General features: G+C 36.1%; 1 protein-coding gene across 4 annotated transcripts in view; it reads left to right on the top strand.

Annotated features, from left to right (window-relative positions):
- The window catches only part of LOC134527243 (ribosome quality control complex subunit TCF25), a 361743-nt gene that overhangs the window by 118361 nt on the left and 225344 nt on the right, over positions 1–18038 (top strand). For 3 of the 4 annotated variants that reach the window (XR_010074132.1, XM_063359741.1, XM_063359743.1), the window contains exon 5: positions 16161–16294. Coding sequence is in view for 3 of the 4 variants with exons in the window: in XM_063359741.1 (XP_063215811.1) it covers positions 16161–16294 (134 nt within the window). In the remaining variant the exon portion in view is untranslated. Of the gene's footprint in view, positions 1–11797; positions 13395–16160; positions 16295–18038 lie in introns of those variants that run through there. The other variant, XM_063359742.1, reaches the window with a different exon arrangement.

Here is an 18038-nt window from a genome sequence, read left to right as displayed (position 1 = left end):
ATGGTTTTTTGCAGTTAAGTACATTGTTGATTATCTTGTTGATGTAATGGAATATGTTGTATCCACATTAGATCTGTCAGTTCCAGCAGTTGATTACTTCAAGAGTTTGTCACAGTCTGCTATTAATGTTATCAGTTGCCAAGCCACTTTTGTAATTCAGCATTTTGAGCAACTCTCAAATTACATAGTAGAACTGGAATCTGGCAAGAAACCATTGGTGCATAAATTGTGTGGCAAACTTGGTGACCTCAAGAACAGTTTTGAGTTGCTGGCAGATGGCATCATGGGTGACAAGACCACAACAATCATCAAAACACTTCCGTCTGTTCGGTCAGGTGAGGTGAAAGCTCAGTTAAGGAGCCTAGGTGCAAAGTGTCTCACAAAATTGAATGAGTTAGTCTTGCAAGATCCAGCTCGTGAGTGTTTTAAGAGCTTGGGTATTTTGTTTGACTTGCGCAATATTATCAGTAATATTTTTGATGATAAACTTCATGCTTTGACACAAAAAGTACCTCTGCTCAAAGAAAACAGTAAATTATACTTCCTGAAAGGGTACAAAGCACTTCAAGAATCAATGAAGAAGCAAGACTCTGGAAGCATCCTTGATGTTGTCTTAGGACTGAAGGAGGAGCATCCAGTTTTTGCAACATTGGCAGCAAATGTTTTGTGGATGCCAGTGACCAATGTTGACTGTGAACGTGCTTTTTCAGCTTATGGAAATGTATTAACAGACAAAAGATGCAACTTGACACCATCCAACATGGAAGTCATGTTAACGTCATATTTTAATTAGCGTTATGTTGTTGTTGTACTTTTCATATTTTTTTGCCCTTTGTGATTTGTACTCTGGTGAGTAACTTTTAGAAGTTCTTATATAATATAGCCCACTTTTACTCTTGTGCATTTTTGTTTGTGTAAAATATGGTTTTGTTTACAAGACTGCTACATACAGCCACTTTTTTTAACCAAAAATTTTTCAATAAATAATATATAGGCCAATTTTTTTTTCACCGCTTTGAAACGAAATATAATAAAATTCACCGCCTTAATATACCGAAACAGTAAAATTTTTATACCGAAATCTGTCATTTTTATTTACCACAAAATATTTTCTCTAGTCATGACTGCTGCATTGTCAGATCCTAGAGCAATACAATTTTCCATTGGTATGTTACCATCTGTAAGTGTAGCAATAATCATCTCCCCTATGTTCTTACCTGTGGAAGAACCCTTCAATGACTTGACTGATAGCAAAACACAATCCACAATTGAAAGTTCAGTGCTGTAATAGGTCACAACTATTGGGTACAGCTTCGATTCATCATTGCTGCCATCTGTTGCCACCGAAAAAGGAACAGTTTTTAACAAATCTGTTACACTCGTTTCATGTTGTTTTGCCATTTCGCCTATAATTGCTGTTGTCTTTGTGCGTCCACAACCATACCGTCTTGCAACTTCACATTTTGTAAACATTTTCCGAAACAGATGTCCGGCATGATCCGCAACAGAAACAGGTAAATTATGCTCAATAATGAATGCAGTGAAGTAGCATTCTGCCCAAATTACACTAAAATCTTCATTCGGAACACTGAAAAATTTTTTTATATTACATGAGTTGGCTTGAGCTTCAGCTAATTCATTGTTTTTGTTCTTCAATGACTTTGCGTGCAATTTTAAATTACTCCTTCCACCATGCCCAATATTTAAGTCGCACTTGCACACTACACATTTCGCAAAATTCTCACCTTTTTGCGAATGTACTGACCAAGGGAAGTCTGCACAGTACGACTGCAGAAACAATTGTTTGTCTTATTCTTGTCACCGCATCCCGCCATATTATAAATACTAAGGTTAACCGGTGCCGTAGCACAACTTCATTCAAAAATATCAAAATGCTAATAGCAAGCAGTATTAATTTTACCACAAATACAAAATTACTTTTGTTCACAATGCCACGTAACAATCCATCGTGCGGTACCGATGGTAATATATTATCATATATACTCGTGTATAGCGCGCCCTTTTTTCCCCTCAAGTAAAGGAAAAAAATAAGGATGCGCGCTATACACGGAAAAAAAAAAGTTTGGGGAGGCGGGGAGGAGTGGAAGTCGTTAACTGCCGGGTGACGTTTCTGGCCAGCCCCCACACATACGCACAAGCAACAAGGCCTCTGTTTCACACACACACACACACACACACACACACACACACACTCACACTCACACACACACACACACTGACAACCTGGTCTCTCGCACACACACACAGCACACACACACACAGCACACACACACTCACACACACGTGCGCGCGCAAGCTCGCACATCATGGTCTCTTATTTATTTTTAGACCTCCCCCCTTTACAGAAAGTCAGCTCAGAAGCTAGTAAAAAGAGAGAGAGAGAGAGAGAGAGAATGTTGTCACCAGTTCCCCCCCCCCCCCCTCCCCCAGTCCACTTTCTTCGCTTCCTCCATTCCTCCAGCGACCGGTGAGTCATCTAGTTCTCCGCGCCAGCTTAGCAACGTAGCGCGGCACGCCTCCCTCCCTTCCTTCCACATACCAGTTGTGACGATACAGCGCTTCATTATCTTCCGTTTACACAGCAGAGTTTAAATATTTTCCTGATGCATCACCACACATCAATTTAAATAATCAGGTACCACAAAATGTTAGTAAAATTTATTTATGGAAAAAAAAATTCAATTTTTTTTTCTTTGGAATTTGTTGCAAAAATCGTGGTGCGCACTATACACGAGGGCACGCTATACACGAGTAAATACGGTATATACTCTTTTTTCTATGGGTAATATCACAGAATATTATGTGGTAATACGATGGAAACACAAAATTCTTTAGTAGGCCTACCAAAGCAGGCCTATTTTAAGATAAGTGTTTCAATTTTCGCTATTAAAAACATTTGTTCATTAAACTTTCTTCGTATAAACCATTCTTCTGTTTCCCGTTTAACCATAAGCAAGACTTGTTAAATTGCCAGCTCTCATAAATATAACATGAAATATCAATAGCTTCAGTAATCCATTAATTCCAAACTTTGTAAATAATGACCGCACATTTGACGGCACAAAAACCAAGAACACAAAATGGTTTCGTTTGCCGAATGCCGCCGAAGTTCTTCGATTTGTGCCAAAAAAACTGTTATTGAAGCGATCGTCCGTGAACCTACACGCACACAAGTGAGGTAGCATGCCACAAAAACATGCAAAAATTTTGAAGAAAAAAAAATCATAAGAAAAATTATATAATTTGTAAAATCGTACAAACAACAAATATTCTTACAAAATACGAAAAAACTGTACGAGGGCAGCTGTGTATGACGAACAGTGGTGGCTAGGATTCATTGAGGAAGTTAATTTTGTGAACAATGACATTTACATAAAATTTTACAACCCAGCTGTACCTAGAACATCATTTAAGATGTCATGTCCAGACAGAGTGTAGGTGCCTCTTGAGAAAGCTCAGACCATCAGTACTATCCACAGCAACTGGACGTTCACACACAATATCCCAGCATCATTATGTGATGAAATTTTAATGCTGTTTAACAAACATAGAAAATAAGATTGGGTGAACAAATAAAAATCGTAAATTATTTGTAATATCAAACAAACATATTGTCTATTTAGAAATGTGGTATAAATGGACTAATGTACAGTAGAGCTTCATTATAAAGAAAATGAAGGGACCAAAATTATGGCAGTTTGTTATAATGAAGTTCTTTATACCGAAATCACAATGATTGCCTGATTTGGGGTTTTTAACATAACTCGATCTTGTTAAAAAACAAAGTAGAAAATCTAATACCAATATGAGTGGTGCAAGCTTCAATTACTTTAACAGCTTTTGGGATCAAGATACATACTATATACATACATACTAGTATGTATATGTACAGTCAAACCTCTCTGAAACGACCCCTCACGGTTCCCAGGAATAGGGTCGTAATAGATGTTTTCCGAAATTTTCAGTTCATTACAACCCCCCCCCCCCCCCTCTCCTTTCCCGAACCGCTACTCGCTAACCAGCCTTACAATGGCAGGATGCTGTCACTCCATTGCCAGACGGCTTTGCTTTAAACCCACTTCAACCTTCATGACAAGTCCGTCGCCCTACAGGCCACCTCTAAAGAAAATATGTTAGTTTACATGTACGTTTTCTGCTTTCCGTAGTTAATACACTAGAACCCCGATGTCACAAACCCCGGATTTAAAGAAGCAGTGATTTTACGAATACATTCTCGGGAACCGTCAAAAAATTTGACACTTTGACCAAAATGTGAAAATCAGATGAAAAAATAAAAAAAAAAACCAAATGAAAGATCATTAAAATCTGTTAATTTTAACACACAGCATATTTTTGTGTCGGCTTTAATACTTCCAATAATGATCATGTAAGAATAACAGAAAAATAATGGGACATTTCCTTTAAAAATAATATTGCAGCTGTAGGTTCTGCAATGCTAGTGGGCGCACACGAAGCTCGCCCGGCTGACTGGCGGCAGCGGCTTCATGACGCATAAGCTCAACCCTCCCTCCCCTCGTTCACATTCTTCAAGGCTAGCTCACCCCTCCCAGACACACAAACCATCTAGTGTCCTCCCTTATAACACCCCAACTTCGCTCTGCTTTGAAAAACCTTCAGTGAGAAAATGCTCATTTCACCCTCCCTTTTCCCGTAAAATTGGGCTATTATGAATGGGGTACTAAAGCGGCGAGGGAGGGGTCAAAATATGTCACTTTTCACACCAAGTTCGAGTTCAGTCATCTCTGGCAAGGAATTTACAAGCTTTCAAACTTAAATATAAATGTATTTTAATAGCAAGGGTCCTATGAAAAGGAATATACCGAATTAAATCAAGCTGCTGTCACCAAACAAAGCATAAAACGGCCCAATGCGTGGTCGCTTCGTTATTGCTGGCGTGAGAGGTGAGACGGGGAATGTTAGAAGAAAGATAAATGCGAGGGAGACAGACGGCAGCCAGTGTGTTTCCTGCGTGGGCAATAAGTGGCATAGCCTTTTTTTTTTTATGCTGGGTGAAGCGACCTTTTTCTATCAACCCACGGGAAAAGATAATTGCTTGAGCTGTCAAAATAAACAACGCTGCGGCAGTTAAAACAAGTCGAGGCGGGCGTGCATCCAGTCGGTCGCTGTGTATTGTCAACCGATAGTAATCAAAATCAAGAGAAATCCAGCAGTTAGCTTTCTTTGCCTTAACTGCGTACCAAACTAGACACTCGCAAAAAGCTAAACGTAAACACGTTCCCACAAAAACCTTCATCTGCACCCTGCTGGCAAAGGGACATGGAATGGGGGTTGTTAAGCGTGGAATGGGGGTTGTTAAGCGCTGACAGCGGTCGTAAACCTTTATCTGCACCCTGCCGGCAAGTGGAATGGGGGTTGTTAAGCGCTGACAGCCGTCAACAGGAAGTTGTATCTATTTTTAGATATGCGGTGCATACTGCAGTACAGCACTCGGCAAGAGAAACGCAGTAGCAGACTACTCACCACAAGAAACTTATTTTCTGTCCGATTTTCTTCGGATTTTCGGCAATTTTTCACGGTTCCTCGAAATCGGGTTGTAATAGAGAGGTGGTCGCAATAAATGGGGTCCAACAAAAAGGTTTTACTGTACTATACAGAAATACGTAGGTATGTTGTTTGCCAAAACAGTAAGCCTACCTTTGGAATCAATTCAAGCTGTTTGCAAAAATGCTGTAATAAATCAAAAATATAAAATTTAAAAGTAAGGAAAAATTTTTTACGTTTTATTGTCTTCCAAACTGGATCGCTGGGTGAGAATTGTCGATAATGTTGATTTGGAGATATCAAACTTTTTAGCCACATCAGTCAGTTTATTGCCTTCATCTACTGCTTTTAACATTTCAAGTTTCATTTTCACATCAATCGCCTTTCGTTTCCTAGAAAACATGTTCAGTAGTACTGTTTTTTAAACTATATAAACAAATGGACCCGACACGTGTAAAAATTATTTATACTCGTAGTATAGCCACGTTTCTCAAACAATAAACAAGGAAACGACCAGAGATGTGTGTGTAGCAATACTGTATGATGTAGAACTTTGCATCGGTTAAACACGTCGTGCGAGCATAGAACAAAGAGTAATGTCAGCGAACACCACAATGCAGCACTTTAGTCGCTACACCAGTTTTGTGCATTAATTTCAACACTAGTCCATTGCAGTCATCTATGGCGTGTATCAAAATAAATAAGATGGCAGTTTGTGAGTGAATGGCGACGATTTTCTCCGTTTGTCGTTTACCGTGCCGGGCAGAAAAGTGTTCGTTCAAATGAATATTTATAGAATATTATAAAAATTTGAGCGAGAAAATTTGTACTAGTGAAATTTGTTTACGTTATGTTATATGGACGTCTGACGGGACCAAAGGCATAGTTAGTAGTAATGAATTGTTTACTCTAATGAAGTTCTTTAGAACAGTGTTTTACTGTAATATGTAGGCATACTTTTTATGACTTAGTACAGTACTTACAGCATTTTATTTAATTTAATTAAAATATATACAGTTATTAGAATTGCTTTTATTTATGCAAATAAATGAAATTTTTTTTACAAACAGAAATGACTTTTGCAATGCAACTTGCATGAGCTGTATTGTTCTTTTAAGGCAAAATATCCATTTCTCAAGGTAGGGTTTTCAAAGTTTTGTACGTTGCGTCCTAAATGGTGCGTTTTAGCTGGAAGTTCTGGAACCCATTCCGTCTGTGTGTGCACTATACACCAAAATGTTGAATTACTTCTTCACTGTCTTGGTGTAGGTGATAAGTAGAGCCAAGATTATATGGTTTTATGCGAAATCGCGAATTTTCACGCGAAATTCATCCCAAACCGCGAAAAATGCTAAATGTTTACTAACCACAAATAAACACCTCAATATTGATTTAAATCGTTAACTACCGACTATTGGTTGATTGACAAAAATTCCGTATCTGTTTGTAGAAGAAATGGTCGTCATCCAACTGCAGTGTGGTGGTTATTTAATGCGTTAATTATTCATCTTAAAAAATTACAAGATATCACAAAAATTGACGATTTCACGAACAAAAAAAAGATCGTTATCGGAGTTAGGTTAGGGTTTTTAAACGCATCTAGCCACTAGAGATCACGCAGTATTAACAACTGACGATCGTAAACTAAAATTAACAAGTTAACAAACACAACAACGTGAAAAATCTCAGCGCCTTGTTTGCTGTATCCTTTGAAAAATACACGTGAACAAAAACTGCATTCATTAAATAAATACGTATGAAAATAAAATAAAAGCGAACATTGATATTTAATGATCACTTGATGTTTAATGTAATTTCACTGTAACGAAATTTTGTGTGCTTGTTGAATAAGCAGTTTACAGTGAAGCCTTCATTTTCATTTCACACTTCACAAGCGAGAGAGCCAAAATCGTAACATAATATAAGTTTTCCGATCGCTAATGAAAAAGCACCATATTGCAAGGATTTATTTATTTTACGATCATTAAATATTTTAAATAACGCTTACCTACCCAACCCTCCCGGAAAATAAATAAAAACATTTATTTCACTGACCTGACATAACCTAACCTTTTACTTCGGGTTGAGTATATGGCTCTCTCGCCTGTAGAAAGTAGGCTTCCCGCGGTTTATTTTTTCGCTACAACTTCAGTAAATACTAGTTTTTGGTACCTCCGGGCTTTGTTTACAAATGACGTGCATAAATGAAAGCTAAATTTCTTAATCATGCCGAAAAATAAAGCTACTGCGGCATCACGTGCTGACGAGTTTAAGAATGAGGGATTATATGTCAGTGACGGAAAAATACTTTTCTGTAAATATTGTAATTGCCGTTTGGAGCATAAACGTATGGACACGGTAAACAAGCACATAATTAGCGACAAACATGTAAAAGCTAAACGATCCCCATGCACTTTGAAACGACAGCTTTCAATCCCTGAAGCAGGAGTGGCGCAAATATGCGCAAAAAAACAAAAGGAAGATTTTGTTCTCGAAACTGTTGAAGCCTTTGTAGCTGCAGGTATTCCTCTTGAGAAACTTGACAACAGCAAGCTGACTGCATGGATGCAGAAGCATGTAAGTGGTGCTGGTGATCTTCCAACAGCGGATTGGATGAGGAAAAAGTACATTCCCCTACTTAGAGAGAAAAAAGAAGTGGAAATCAAGCAGCAGCTCTTGGGGCAAGATGTGGTCATACTCGCAGATGAAACCACTGACAAGAGTAATAATTGTGTTTTCAACATCTTGTTTAAAATTCTGAAACCAGGTGCTGAACAAGATGTTATCTTAGGGGCTTCTTGTGTCCTTGATGCAGCAAATGCTGTTTGTTGTTCTCGGGCAGTGATTGATGTATGCTCCAAATATGAAGTCAAGGAAGAAAACATAATTGCGTATGTTACAGATAGTGCCAGGTACATGACAAAATCTGCTGGCACCCTTGAAGGTGTATTTGGTGACCACATGTACCACATACAATGTTGGGCCCATAAAGTAAACATTGTTGGGCAGATCTGGCAAAACAACTTGGAAGAACTGAACCTCTTCGTTTGTAAGGTAAAGATGGCCTTTCTTAACACCAGAAAGAGGAGGCATGCATACCTTCAATTTCTTCTCCAGAAACATGGAGAAAACAAGGCTCTGGTCAAGTTATTCCCCATGCCAGTTGTTACGCGTTGGAACACATGGTTTGAATCTGTATCATACCTCGCACTCCATCTGCACGACATTGTGGAATTCTTTGAGCAGCTTAGCGAAGATAACTCTGGTGTTAAATATATCAAGGGACTCCAGAAGGAAGAGTTACAATGTCTTGAGGCCACTCTTACATTTGTGGCTCAAAACTGTAACACCTTTGTAGAGCTAATTAATTTTCTTGAAGGAACAAAGTATCCTACTGCTCATCAGTTGTGCACAAAATTGAGTAAACTGCAAACTACTCTTGATGTCTTGGCTAAGGGAATATTTCCTGAAAATGTTGAAGACATTTTGGCTGAAATGAAAACTGTCAACTCTGCAGCCCTTAAAGAGCAGTTCAAGAACACAGCTAAACTCAGTCTTATAAAACTGATTGATCTGGTGAACACTGATCCATCTCGTCAACTATTTCTGGGAATCAGCGCTCTAATGAATCCTCAAAATGTAGGAAACATTCGTGTGGAGGAAAAAGAATTCCAGAAACATATTGGGAACCTACCTTTCCTTTGCAAGGTGCAGAAGACCTCTGTAGCGACAGGCTACATAACACTCCAAAACCTGGTTTCCCAAGAGCATGTGAACTACATAGACATGGTGGACATACTATGTAAAATGAAAGCAGATTATCCTGAATTTGCAGCTGCTGCTTTAAAGTTAATATGGATACCTGCAAGGAATGTGGACTCAGAAAGATCTTTTTCTAAGTATTCTGTAGTTGTAAGTGACAGAAGAAGATCTCTAAAACCAGAGAATGCTGAACTGCTGACAATGGTGGCTTTTTCCTGAGCTTAATTATATTGCATTTATAGAACAAAAGTTTAACTGTAGTTTCTATTTTAATTAATATAGACTCTCTCCTGAACTCAGGAACAGTACTTACCTGCATAAGAATACTGAATATTTTAGTTGTTAATTTTTTATGTACTCTCAACATAGTATTGTTTAATGTGCATATTTTAAGTCTCTAACCACAAATTATTGAAGCATTTGATCAAGGCAGCTCTGCTAGGTGTGTACATGTTATTACATGTGTTTTAATTTTTTATGACGATAAAGACGAAATCCGCAATTCTTAATGACGAAAAGTCCTTTTTCATAACACCATAAAATCTTGGCTCTAGTGATAAGTATAGTTCACTTATTTTGTATCTTGTATGTGACATTTTAAATCCTGCCTGTATGCTAAGACAATGTGAGCAATGTCCTTCTCCAGATACTCTAAAGCAGCATCTATATCACACTTTAGACTGTGATCCAGATGATGTGTATGTATATATATACACAGTGGGTTAGTACAGACCGAACACAATTACAAACCCTTACCTCAAGTGTAGAAGACTTTATGGATATTTTAGTACAAAAAATGGAACTCCTCATACCCCATTCCTATACCACAAAGAAACAATCGGACTACCTCAAGCAGCTGAAAGAGAAAATAAGTGAAAGAGAAGTTATAGCTTTATTAGATTTCAGTGAAAATTTTTCCTTTGCTATCCAAAATGAAGCACAAGGATACCATTGGACAATAGTAAATGTACAGTTCATCCAGTAGTCATTTACTACAAAAATTCAGACAATGCTAATTTGAAAACAAGCAGTCGTTGTTTTTTGTCAAATGATTTGGATCATGATGTTTCCATGGTGTATAAAACACAGCCAGAAATAGTCACATATGTTAAAAGACACCTGCCTCATGTAAAACACATACATTATTTCAGTGATGGTTGTGCTGCTCAGTACAGGAACTGCAAGAATATCCTTAATTTGTGCCACCACACACCAGATTTCAGCTCACAGCTTCTTGGTCATTCTTTGCCACAAGCCATGGCAAATCATCTTGCGATGGAATTGGGGGAACTGTAAAGCGACTGACATCAAAAGCTAGTCTTCAACGACCATTCCAAGACCAAATTACATCAGTGTCTAAGATGTTTACCTACTGCAATGAACACATAACAGGTATTATCTTTCATTACATTGAGAAGAATGACGTGGATGACGTTCGTTCGACTCTACAACAACGATATACTATGGCAAAAACAATCCCAGGCACAAGAGGGTTTCACAATGCTTCACCAATATCCCAGTATGAAATAGGAATGAAGAAAACAAGTCAGGATAATGCATATTCCTTAAGTTTTCAATTTCGCTACAGCAGCTAGCAAAGACCCTGGTGGTACAATATCAAAACTGTATACTGGTTGCTATGTGTCATGTGTCTATGACAAAAAATGGTTCGTTAGTGTTGTAAACAACATTGATAGTTCAGAAGAAGATGCTCAAGTAACCTTCATGCACCCTGCCGGTCAAGTGCTTCCTTTTACTGGCCTTCAACTTGAGATGATATGTGCTGGATTCCTTTTGCACACATACTCAGCATCTTGCAGGCACCATCAACAAGCAGCTCTGGCAGAACTTACAGTTTTTTGAAAGAAGACTTGTGCAAGTGTGATATAGAATGGCAGTTTTATCAGAAAAGCAATGCAGTTTGCTAATTGCAAAAATTGGAGGATTTTGTCTGTAGATTCTAATTCATTGGCAATAGATTTGTGTAAGTAGGGAATTTTTTTATGTGTACATATAGCATTAGTAAGCGATTATCGAGTACATTACATGTTGCCAGCAGAAAGCCACTATTTTTTTTAATGTATCTTATAGGAAATTTCCTTCTCTTTCACATAGTACCAAGCTCATTTTTTTGTGAGGTCTGCCTTTTGAGAAACAGTCTGTTTTGTAATAAAGGATGCAGATGATACATGAAACATCAGTCATGTTATTAATTATGTTATAACTTACAAACCATTCTAGATATAGCAATTTGGTGGCCAAATTTGAATTCTCTAGAGAATTTTACATAAGGAAAAGTGTTCTTATTCTGAAATATTGGTATTACAGTGAAATACAAAGCAAGGAAACACAGATACTGACCAATTTATGCTGTCATTACAACCTGTTTTAGGCCAAAAATGGTCACAAAGGAACCTTCGATTTCAGGAAGTATTCGAGATAAAAATCTGAAATTTTGGTTTTTAACCCTCTGACTGGGTATCCCGCGATTTTCGCGTGCAGCAATTACTGGTTATAATTTACGCATCCCGCGATTTCTGCGGGCACGAACATTTTTGTGCTGTATACATTGCTATCCCGCGATTTTCCCGTCCAAGCTATCTGTGCTGCTTCCTTGACTTAGTTGAATATTTTCCCGCTAGATGTCGCACAGTTCTTCGCCTATAGTTGTTCATTTCCTTGCTAGATGGGACTGTGTATTCAGGTTTTATAGACGACTCGGGAAGAAATAAACGCGCCAAATTGTTTGTCTATTATTTCATGTGTACAGGTGCTTTATTTTCAAGTGAACCGTGAATTCTTTTCAATCATTTTCATCGTATTGAATCCTATTTGTGTTATGAAATACTAACAAAATTCACAAATTTTTGTTTTGAGGTAAGTTTTATGCTTTTTAGTTATTTACAACTGCTGTAATAATGGTTCAGTAAAATGTGTATGTTTTGTCATCAATATAAATTGTACATGAAGAATATGTATGATTTTATATATAAAACTACTTATAAAATTTTCATCTTTTCTTTTTGAAGTGTAAATTTCTCAGTTTTGATTGCAAAATTGAGTATGTGTTTTCATATATTACATTAGGATTTTTGTAATTTTGCTTCGAATCTTGTACTTGCAAATTACAAACTTCGGTCACTATTACCGTAGTAAAAAAAAATATTCGCTCAGATTGGAAATTACAAATAGCAAATTCCTAATTCAATTGGAACATGACCAGTGCATTTGAAGTATGAATTTTCATATAAATCTTCTAATAATATTTATTGATGCGTCTGGTGCTACATGAATCTGTGGCATATTCAAATTAGCACTTTGTCACGTGACTCAGTTTTGTTTTCAATCTCAATGACGTAATTTCGTATATTGTTTTTGTCAGCTTCGAAAAATACAAATTACAAATTCTGGGAATAAACAAATAACAAACAAATGGTTCAGATTGTAAGTGTGTGTTTTATTTATACTCTTTCCGTGTAGTATGAAATTTTTGACATGTGCTGAAACAAACATAATAGATACTTGTACATAGGAAAATTCTTACGAAACATCATTGTTTTATTATTTTTTATCCATTACTTCATGATATTCACCTTCAATATTGTAAATGTTTGTTGCAGAAATTGTGCAAAATGTGCTTCATTATCTGAAATAGACTATATTATATCACAATAATCAGCTATCAAAGGCAAGATGTTCTTTGAAGCATATATCAAAAAAAACTTTTCCCCTGTGTGAAACAAATTGCATGTTAATGTTTTTCTTTAGTAAATTTTCATTTATAGAGTACTATGTCTGGATTTATTTCCAGAAATCATGCCGTGAGATGGCTTCGAGTAGCAGAAAAAATTTGAAGGACAGAAATGAAACTGATGGTGAATCTGATGACGATAGTGATTATGTGCCTTGCTCCAATGAAAATGATTCAGATGCGGATTCTGTCGACTTGGGTAGTGGTAGTGATAGTAGTGACGATTCATCTAACATTTCGGTTTCAAGTGCAGATTTACTACTTCAAGAGAGTAGAGTGTGGTGTGATGTGGACATGCAGAACATCCCTCCAGCACCACCAAGATTTCTTTTTACAGGTAATCCAGGTGTAGTTGTAGACATAGATTCCACATGTAAACCACTGGAATGTTTCGAACTATACTTTGATCAGGTAATGATTGACATTGTTGTTAGGGAAACAAATATATATGCAGAACAATTCATTATCAAAAATCCCCCGAAAGAGAGATCAGTTTATAAAACATGGACCCCAACTACTGAAAATGAAATTAGGCTGTTTTTAGGAATCCTTATTCTTCAAGGAATTGTGAAGTTGCCACGGCAAGAATGGTACTGGTCCAAAAGAAAGGTCATTCAGTCTTCAATATTTCCTGAACTCATGTCCAGAAACAGGTTTCTTCTCCTGATGAAATTTTTGCACTTTGCAAACAATGATAGCACTGACCTTCGCAACCATCCCAATCGAAAGTTGTGGAAATTTTTTTATATAATGGAACACTTGCGTAAAAGATTTAGTGAAGTCTATCTTCCAGCAGACTCTCTCAGCTTGGATGAAAGTCTAATGCTATACAAAGGTCGTCTTGGATGGAAAATGTTCAATGCAAAAAAACGAGCTCGTTTTGGACTGAAATTTTTTGTGTTGTGCGAGACTGACTCAGGATACATTTGCGACTTTCTTTTATACACTGGAAAGAGCACAGTCTATAACGAGAAGTATGACACATATCCAATTTCTACCAAAGTAGTCCTGCATCTGATGGATCAGTTCTTGAATATGGGCTACTGTGTAACTGTAGACAATTGGTACATGTCTCCAGAACTTGCGGATGTGCTTATAAAACAGAGAATGGACGTATATGGGACTGTAAATAGCAGAAGAAAGGATCTGCCTCAAGGTTTCTCAAAGGGAAAACTACAAAAGGGTGAGATACAAGCTTTCCAGCGTGGTAAGGTCATGGCCCTCAAGTGGCAGGATAAGAAAACTGTTTGCCTCTTGAGTACAGTGCACAATGCTACCACAAAAGTAGTAAATTACAGAAGTGGGACAGAAGTTGTGAAGCCGAAAGTAGTGTGCGACTATAATGACACTATGGGTGGAGTAGACCGTTCTGATCAAGAAATGTCATATTACCCTTCATCTAGGAAACAACAACACAAGTACTACAAGAAGATTTTTCGGCATTTCTTAGACCAAGCTGTTTGGAACTCATACATCATATTCACCAAAATTTCTTCTGGAAAGAAGATTGATTTTGTAGAATACCGTCTCCAACATGTTGAGAACCACATTGAAAAATATTCAGCTCCAAACAACCAATCTCCAAAAGGGAGACCAAGTGCTACACCTAACCCACTGAGGCTAACAGCCCGCCATTTTGCTAGTCATATTCCACCGAATACTATCAAATAAGAGCCACGACGACAGTGTGCAATTTGCTGTGCTAAGAAGAACGAGAATGGCAAACGTATCAGAAAAGAAACCTGAATCTGGTGTAAGGACTGTAGCGTTGGACTTTGTTTAGAGCCATGTTTTCAGATTTATCATACTAAAAAGAACTTTTAAATATAATTATGATATTTTTTAATGTAAAATTATTTAATCATTCTTTTAAGAAATTTTTTTTATATATTTTATAAATTTTGAAGAAAAAAATTGGCTTTAAAAACTGTGGTGTTGGACTATGTTTAGAGCCTTTTTTTAATTTATCATACTAAAATAAATTTAAAAAATTATTATTATTATATTTTTTGATGTAAATTTATATAATCATTCTTTTAAGGAAAAAAAATAAATGCATTATTTTTTTAAATTTTGAAAAAAAAAATTACGTGGTCAGAGGGTTAAGTGGCCTTATGTCACCAAACAAATGAACCAATTTTTATCAAAATTAAAAAACAATGGTTACATTTTCAATTTTTGTTGGATGAACTGACATTGAATGACCCATTATTGATGCAGGAGATAGATTTTAGTTCTAATAAGAATTTAAAAAGCATAAACTTAACATTTTGTATTTTTAGAAAGATTATTTAACGTAATTCCGGATTCTGTTCTTTACTAAATGTGTGTCGCAATGATTTGCTACTAGTGCATCCTAGTGACGTAAGGTAAACAAGCCCTAAAAGCTTCTGGCTTTTCTCTACATGTAATGCTGTTGACATGCAGGATGGCGGAATTTAAATGTTTGCTGAACACTGGTGTCGTCGGAAATAATTATGCAATGAAGGAAGCGAATAGCTATTGAGGAAAAGCATTATATTGTTTGTTGATTCATCACATAATTAATTTGTTGCATTACTGATTTATTGCATTGTATTTAATGCTACACAAGTGCTGTTGCCATTGTGTGCAAACGGAAATAAAAAGTCAAAAATTATTTTTGTTCTTAAGGTTTATGATAGTGAAATATCGCCCGGATAACCCGCACCTAGATAATCAGGAGTCTACTCTATCTGTAATTTCTGCAAACTAAAGCTATTTTTTTCTTAAATGCTTGCCAATGTTTTCGCATAAAATTTCATTTGTCTCGGCTTAATTAAGTATAAAGTATAATTTTATTAAGTCTCAGACTTTACTCTGCTTACTAAAATACGTTACATTTTTGAACTGAAGAATGCACTTTATAATGCTATCCAATACATCTCTCGATACATTCATTAGCTTCTTTAATATTGGCTATCTAGCCAAAAAAAAAAAAAAAATTTAGTATTTTCTTCTTCCCAAATCTTAGTTTTGGCTGCTTGGGTTATTGTATTGATTTATATCTGTTACGTTAATTGAATGCATTCATTGAAGTTTTATTACTCAACACTGTTGTACATTAAATTCTTCCTTGTTTCAGGTTTGAGCATGAAGTGCACGTCAGTATCACCCAGTGGCATAATGAACTTTGACTATGAGCACAGTGCTTTCTACCAGAAGATACAGCTCAAGTTCTTTGAAGCTGTTGACAGTTACCATCCCGAGAATGTCGTGGTGAGTTTGCTACTGGTACAGTGGTTCACTTTTTTGTATCACCATCATGTAAAGGGAGGCCTTTGTTCTTGTCCTTGAAGGAAGGCAGCATTCCTCATCTTAAATTACGTTCCGAAGATGAGAAATGATCTGTTTCTGTCCTTTCAGAAGAAAATGTTGCTTATCTTGTCCTCTTGTCGAGGGGGGCTAAACATTGCGAACGCCAGGGGAAAAATAATCCAAAAGATGCAATGCTAACATCCAAATAAAAACTAAAACCCTAGGTGGGCAAGTGACAAAAGCTAAATATTTAAAAAAAAAGTACATTGTAGTGACAGAATATTGGCTAGAAATGTATTAAGGTTAGAAATTGAAAAAAAGTAAATTCAAACATTTACTTGAAAATCTTAACTCCAAATAACAATAAATAACACACATTAAAGAGTAGAATGAGTTTTGCTCATGGAATGATGCTTTACAACAAGGCATACTCTGTAAATAATAAAAAAAAATTAAATTATTTCATGAAACATACACACATTTATAAAATTTTATATCTCTAATACCCATAAACAATTTCATAAATCAGCTTAGATTATTAAAAAAATGTTATCTAAAAGAATTTGTCAATCCTGCAAGATTAGTAAACAAATGATTAAAATACTCTGTAAATACCTGAGTGTGCTGAAATCCAATTGCCGTAAACTACCAACACACCATATGAAGATAAAGACTGAATTAAAAAAAAATACTAAAAATTTATTAATAGTACATACAGTAACTCTTGGAGCAAATTTATAAAGTCTAAAATTACGGTCTAGATTCTTACACATTTATCAAAAGGTTAGAGTATATATAAGCATAGAATACGTGCTTCAAAAAGTTACCTTATACATATTACTACTACAAAAATTATACATGATCTAATAACTTCATCTCTAAGCAAAATGATTGTCAAAATTTCCAGGGTTGAACAAAAAATGCAACACAACAAAGTATGTTAAAATTTACTGGAAACATGGATCTACAATTTTATGATATAGACAAAAACATTTGAAAAATGTTCCAGAAAACATCTGCTTTTTTCATCCTACTAACAAAAATACGACAAATTGGTAGTAAGTAGTGGTGTGCGGAATCCCGACTTTCGAGAAAAACTTCGGGAGGGCATTACTTTTTTTCCCATTGGGAGGGAATAATATTTTTCCCAATACTTTCTGGAAAAACCAAAAATTGCTCACCTTCAAAAAAATTTGACCTTCTATTACAACGAAAGAACAGACAACAAATGTTTATGAAAAATGGCACGTTTAATACCGAAACTATTTAAAAAATTCTACTTCTTCCGATAAAAATAATTACCAGAAAATGATGTATATTATGATTATTGTCAAAATTAAAAATAAACGGGCAATGAAAAATGGCCTTAAACACAGCGCTTAACAAGAAATTATTTTAATCATTATTATTTCCTGTGTATAATTACACACATTTGAATTATATATCTTTATTAATTATTGTGTTTACTTGAATTAAATCGAAATATCTAACATCTTGTTTGATTGAAAAATCAAGAAAAGAAAAAAACTAAACTCATCAGGGACTGCTGTGATTGGCCTGTGCCTCACTAAGGGATGGGGTTATGCTACGGCAGACAAAAGATGGCAGCACTATAGTTACACACGTAGTGAAAATATGATTAGATTTTATTGTTACTGTTTCTGAGGGTAATTTGAGGTCTACAAAATTAGGGGAGTTTTACACA

This window comes from Bacillus rossius, chromosome 1, assembly GCF_032445375.1.
Source record: "Bacillus rossius redtenbacheri isolate Brsri chromosome 1, Brsri_v3, whole genome shotgun sequence".
Lineage (NCBI taxonomy): Eukaryota > Metazoa > Arthropoda > Insecta > Phasmatodea > Bacillidae > Bacillus > Bacillus rossius.
Note: the sequence above shows the minus strand (reverse complement) of the source record. Positions and strands in the feature narration are given on the sequence as shown.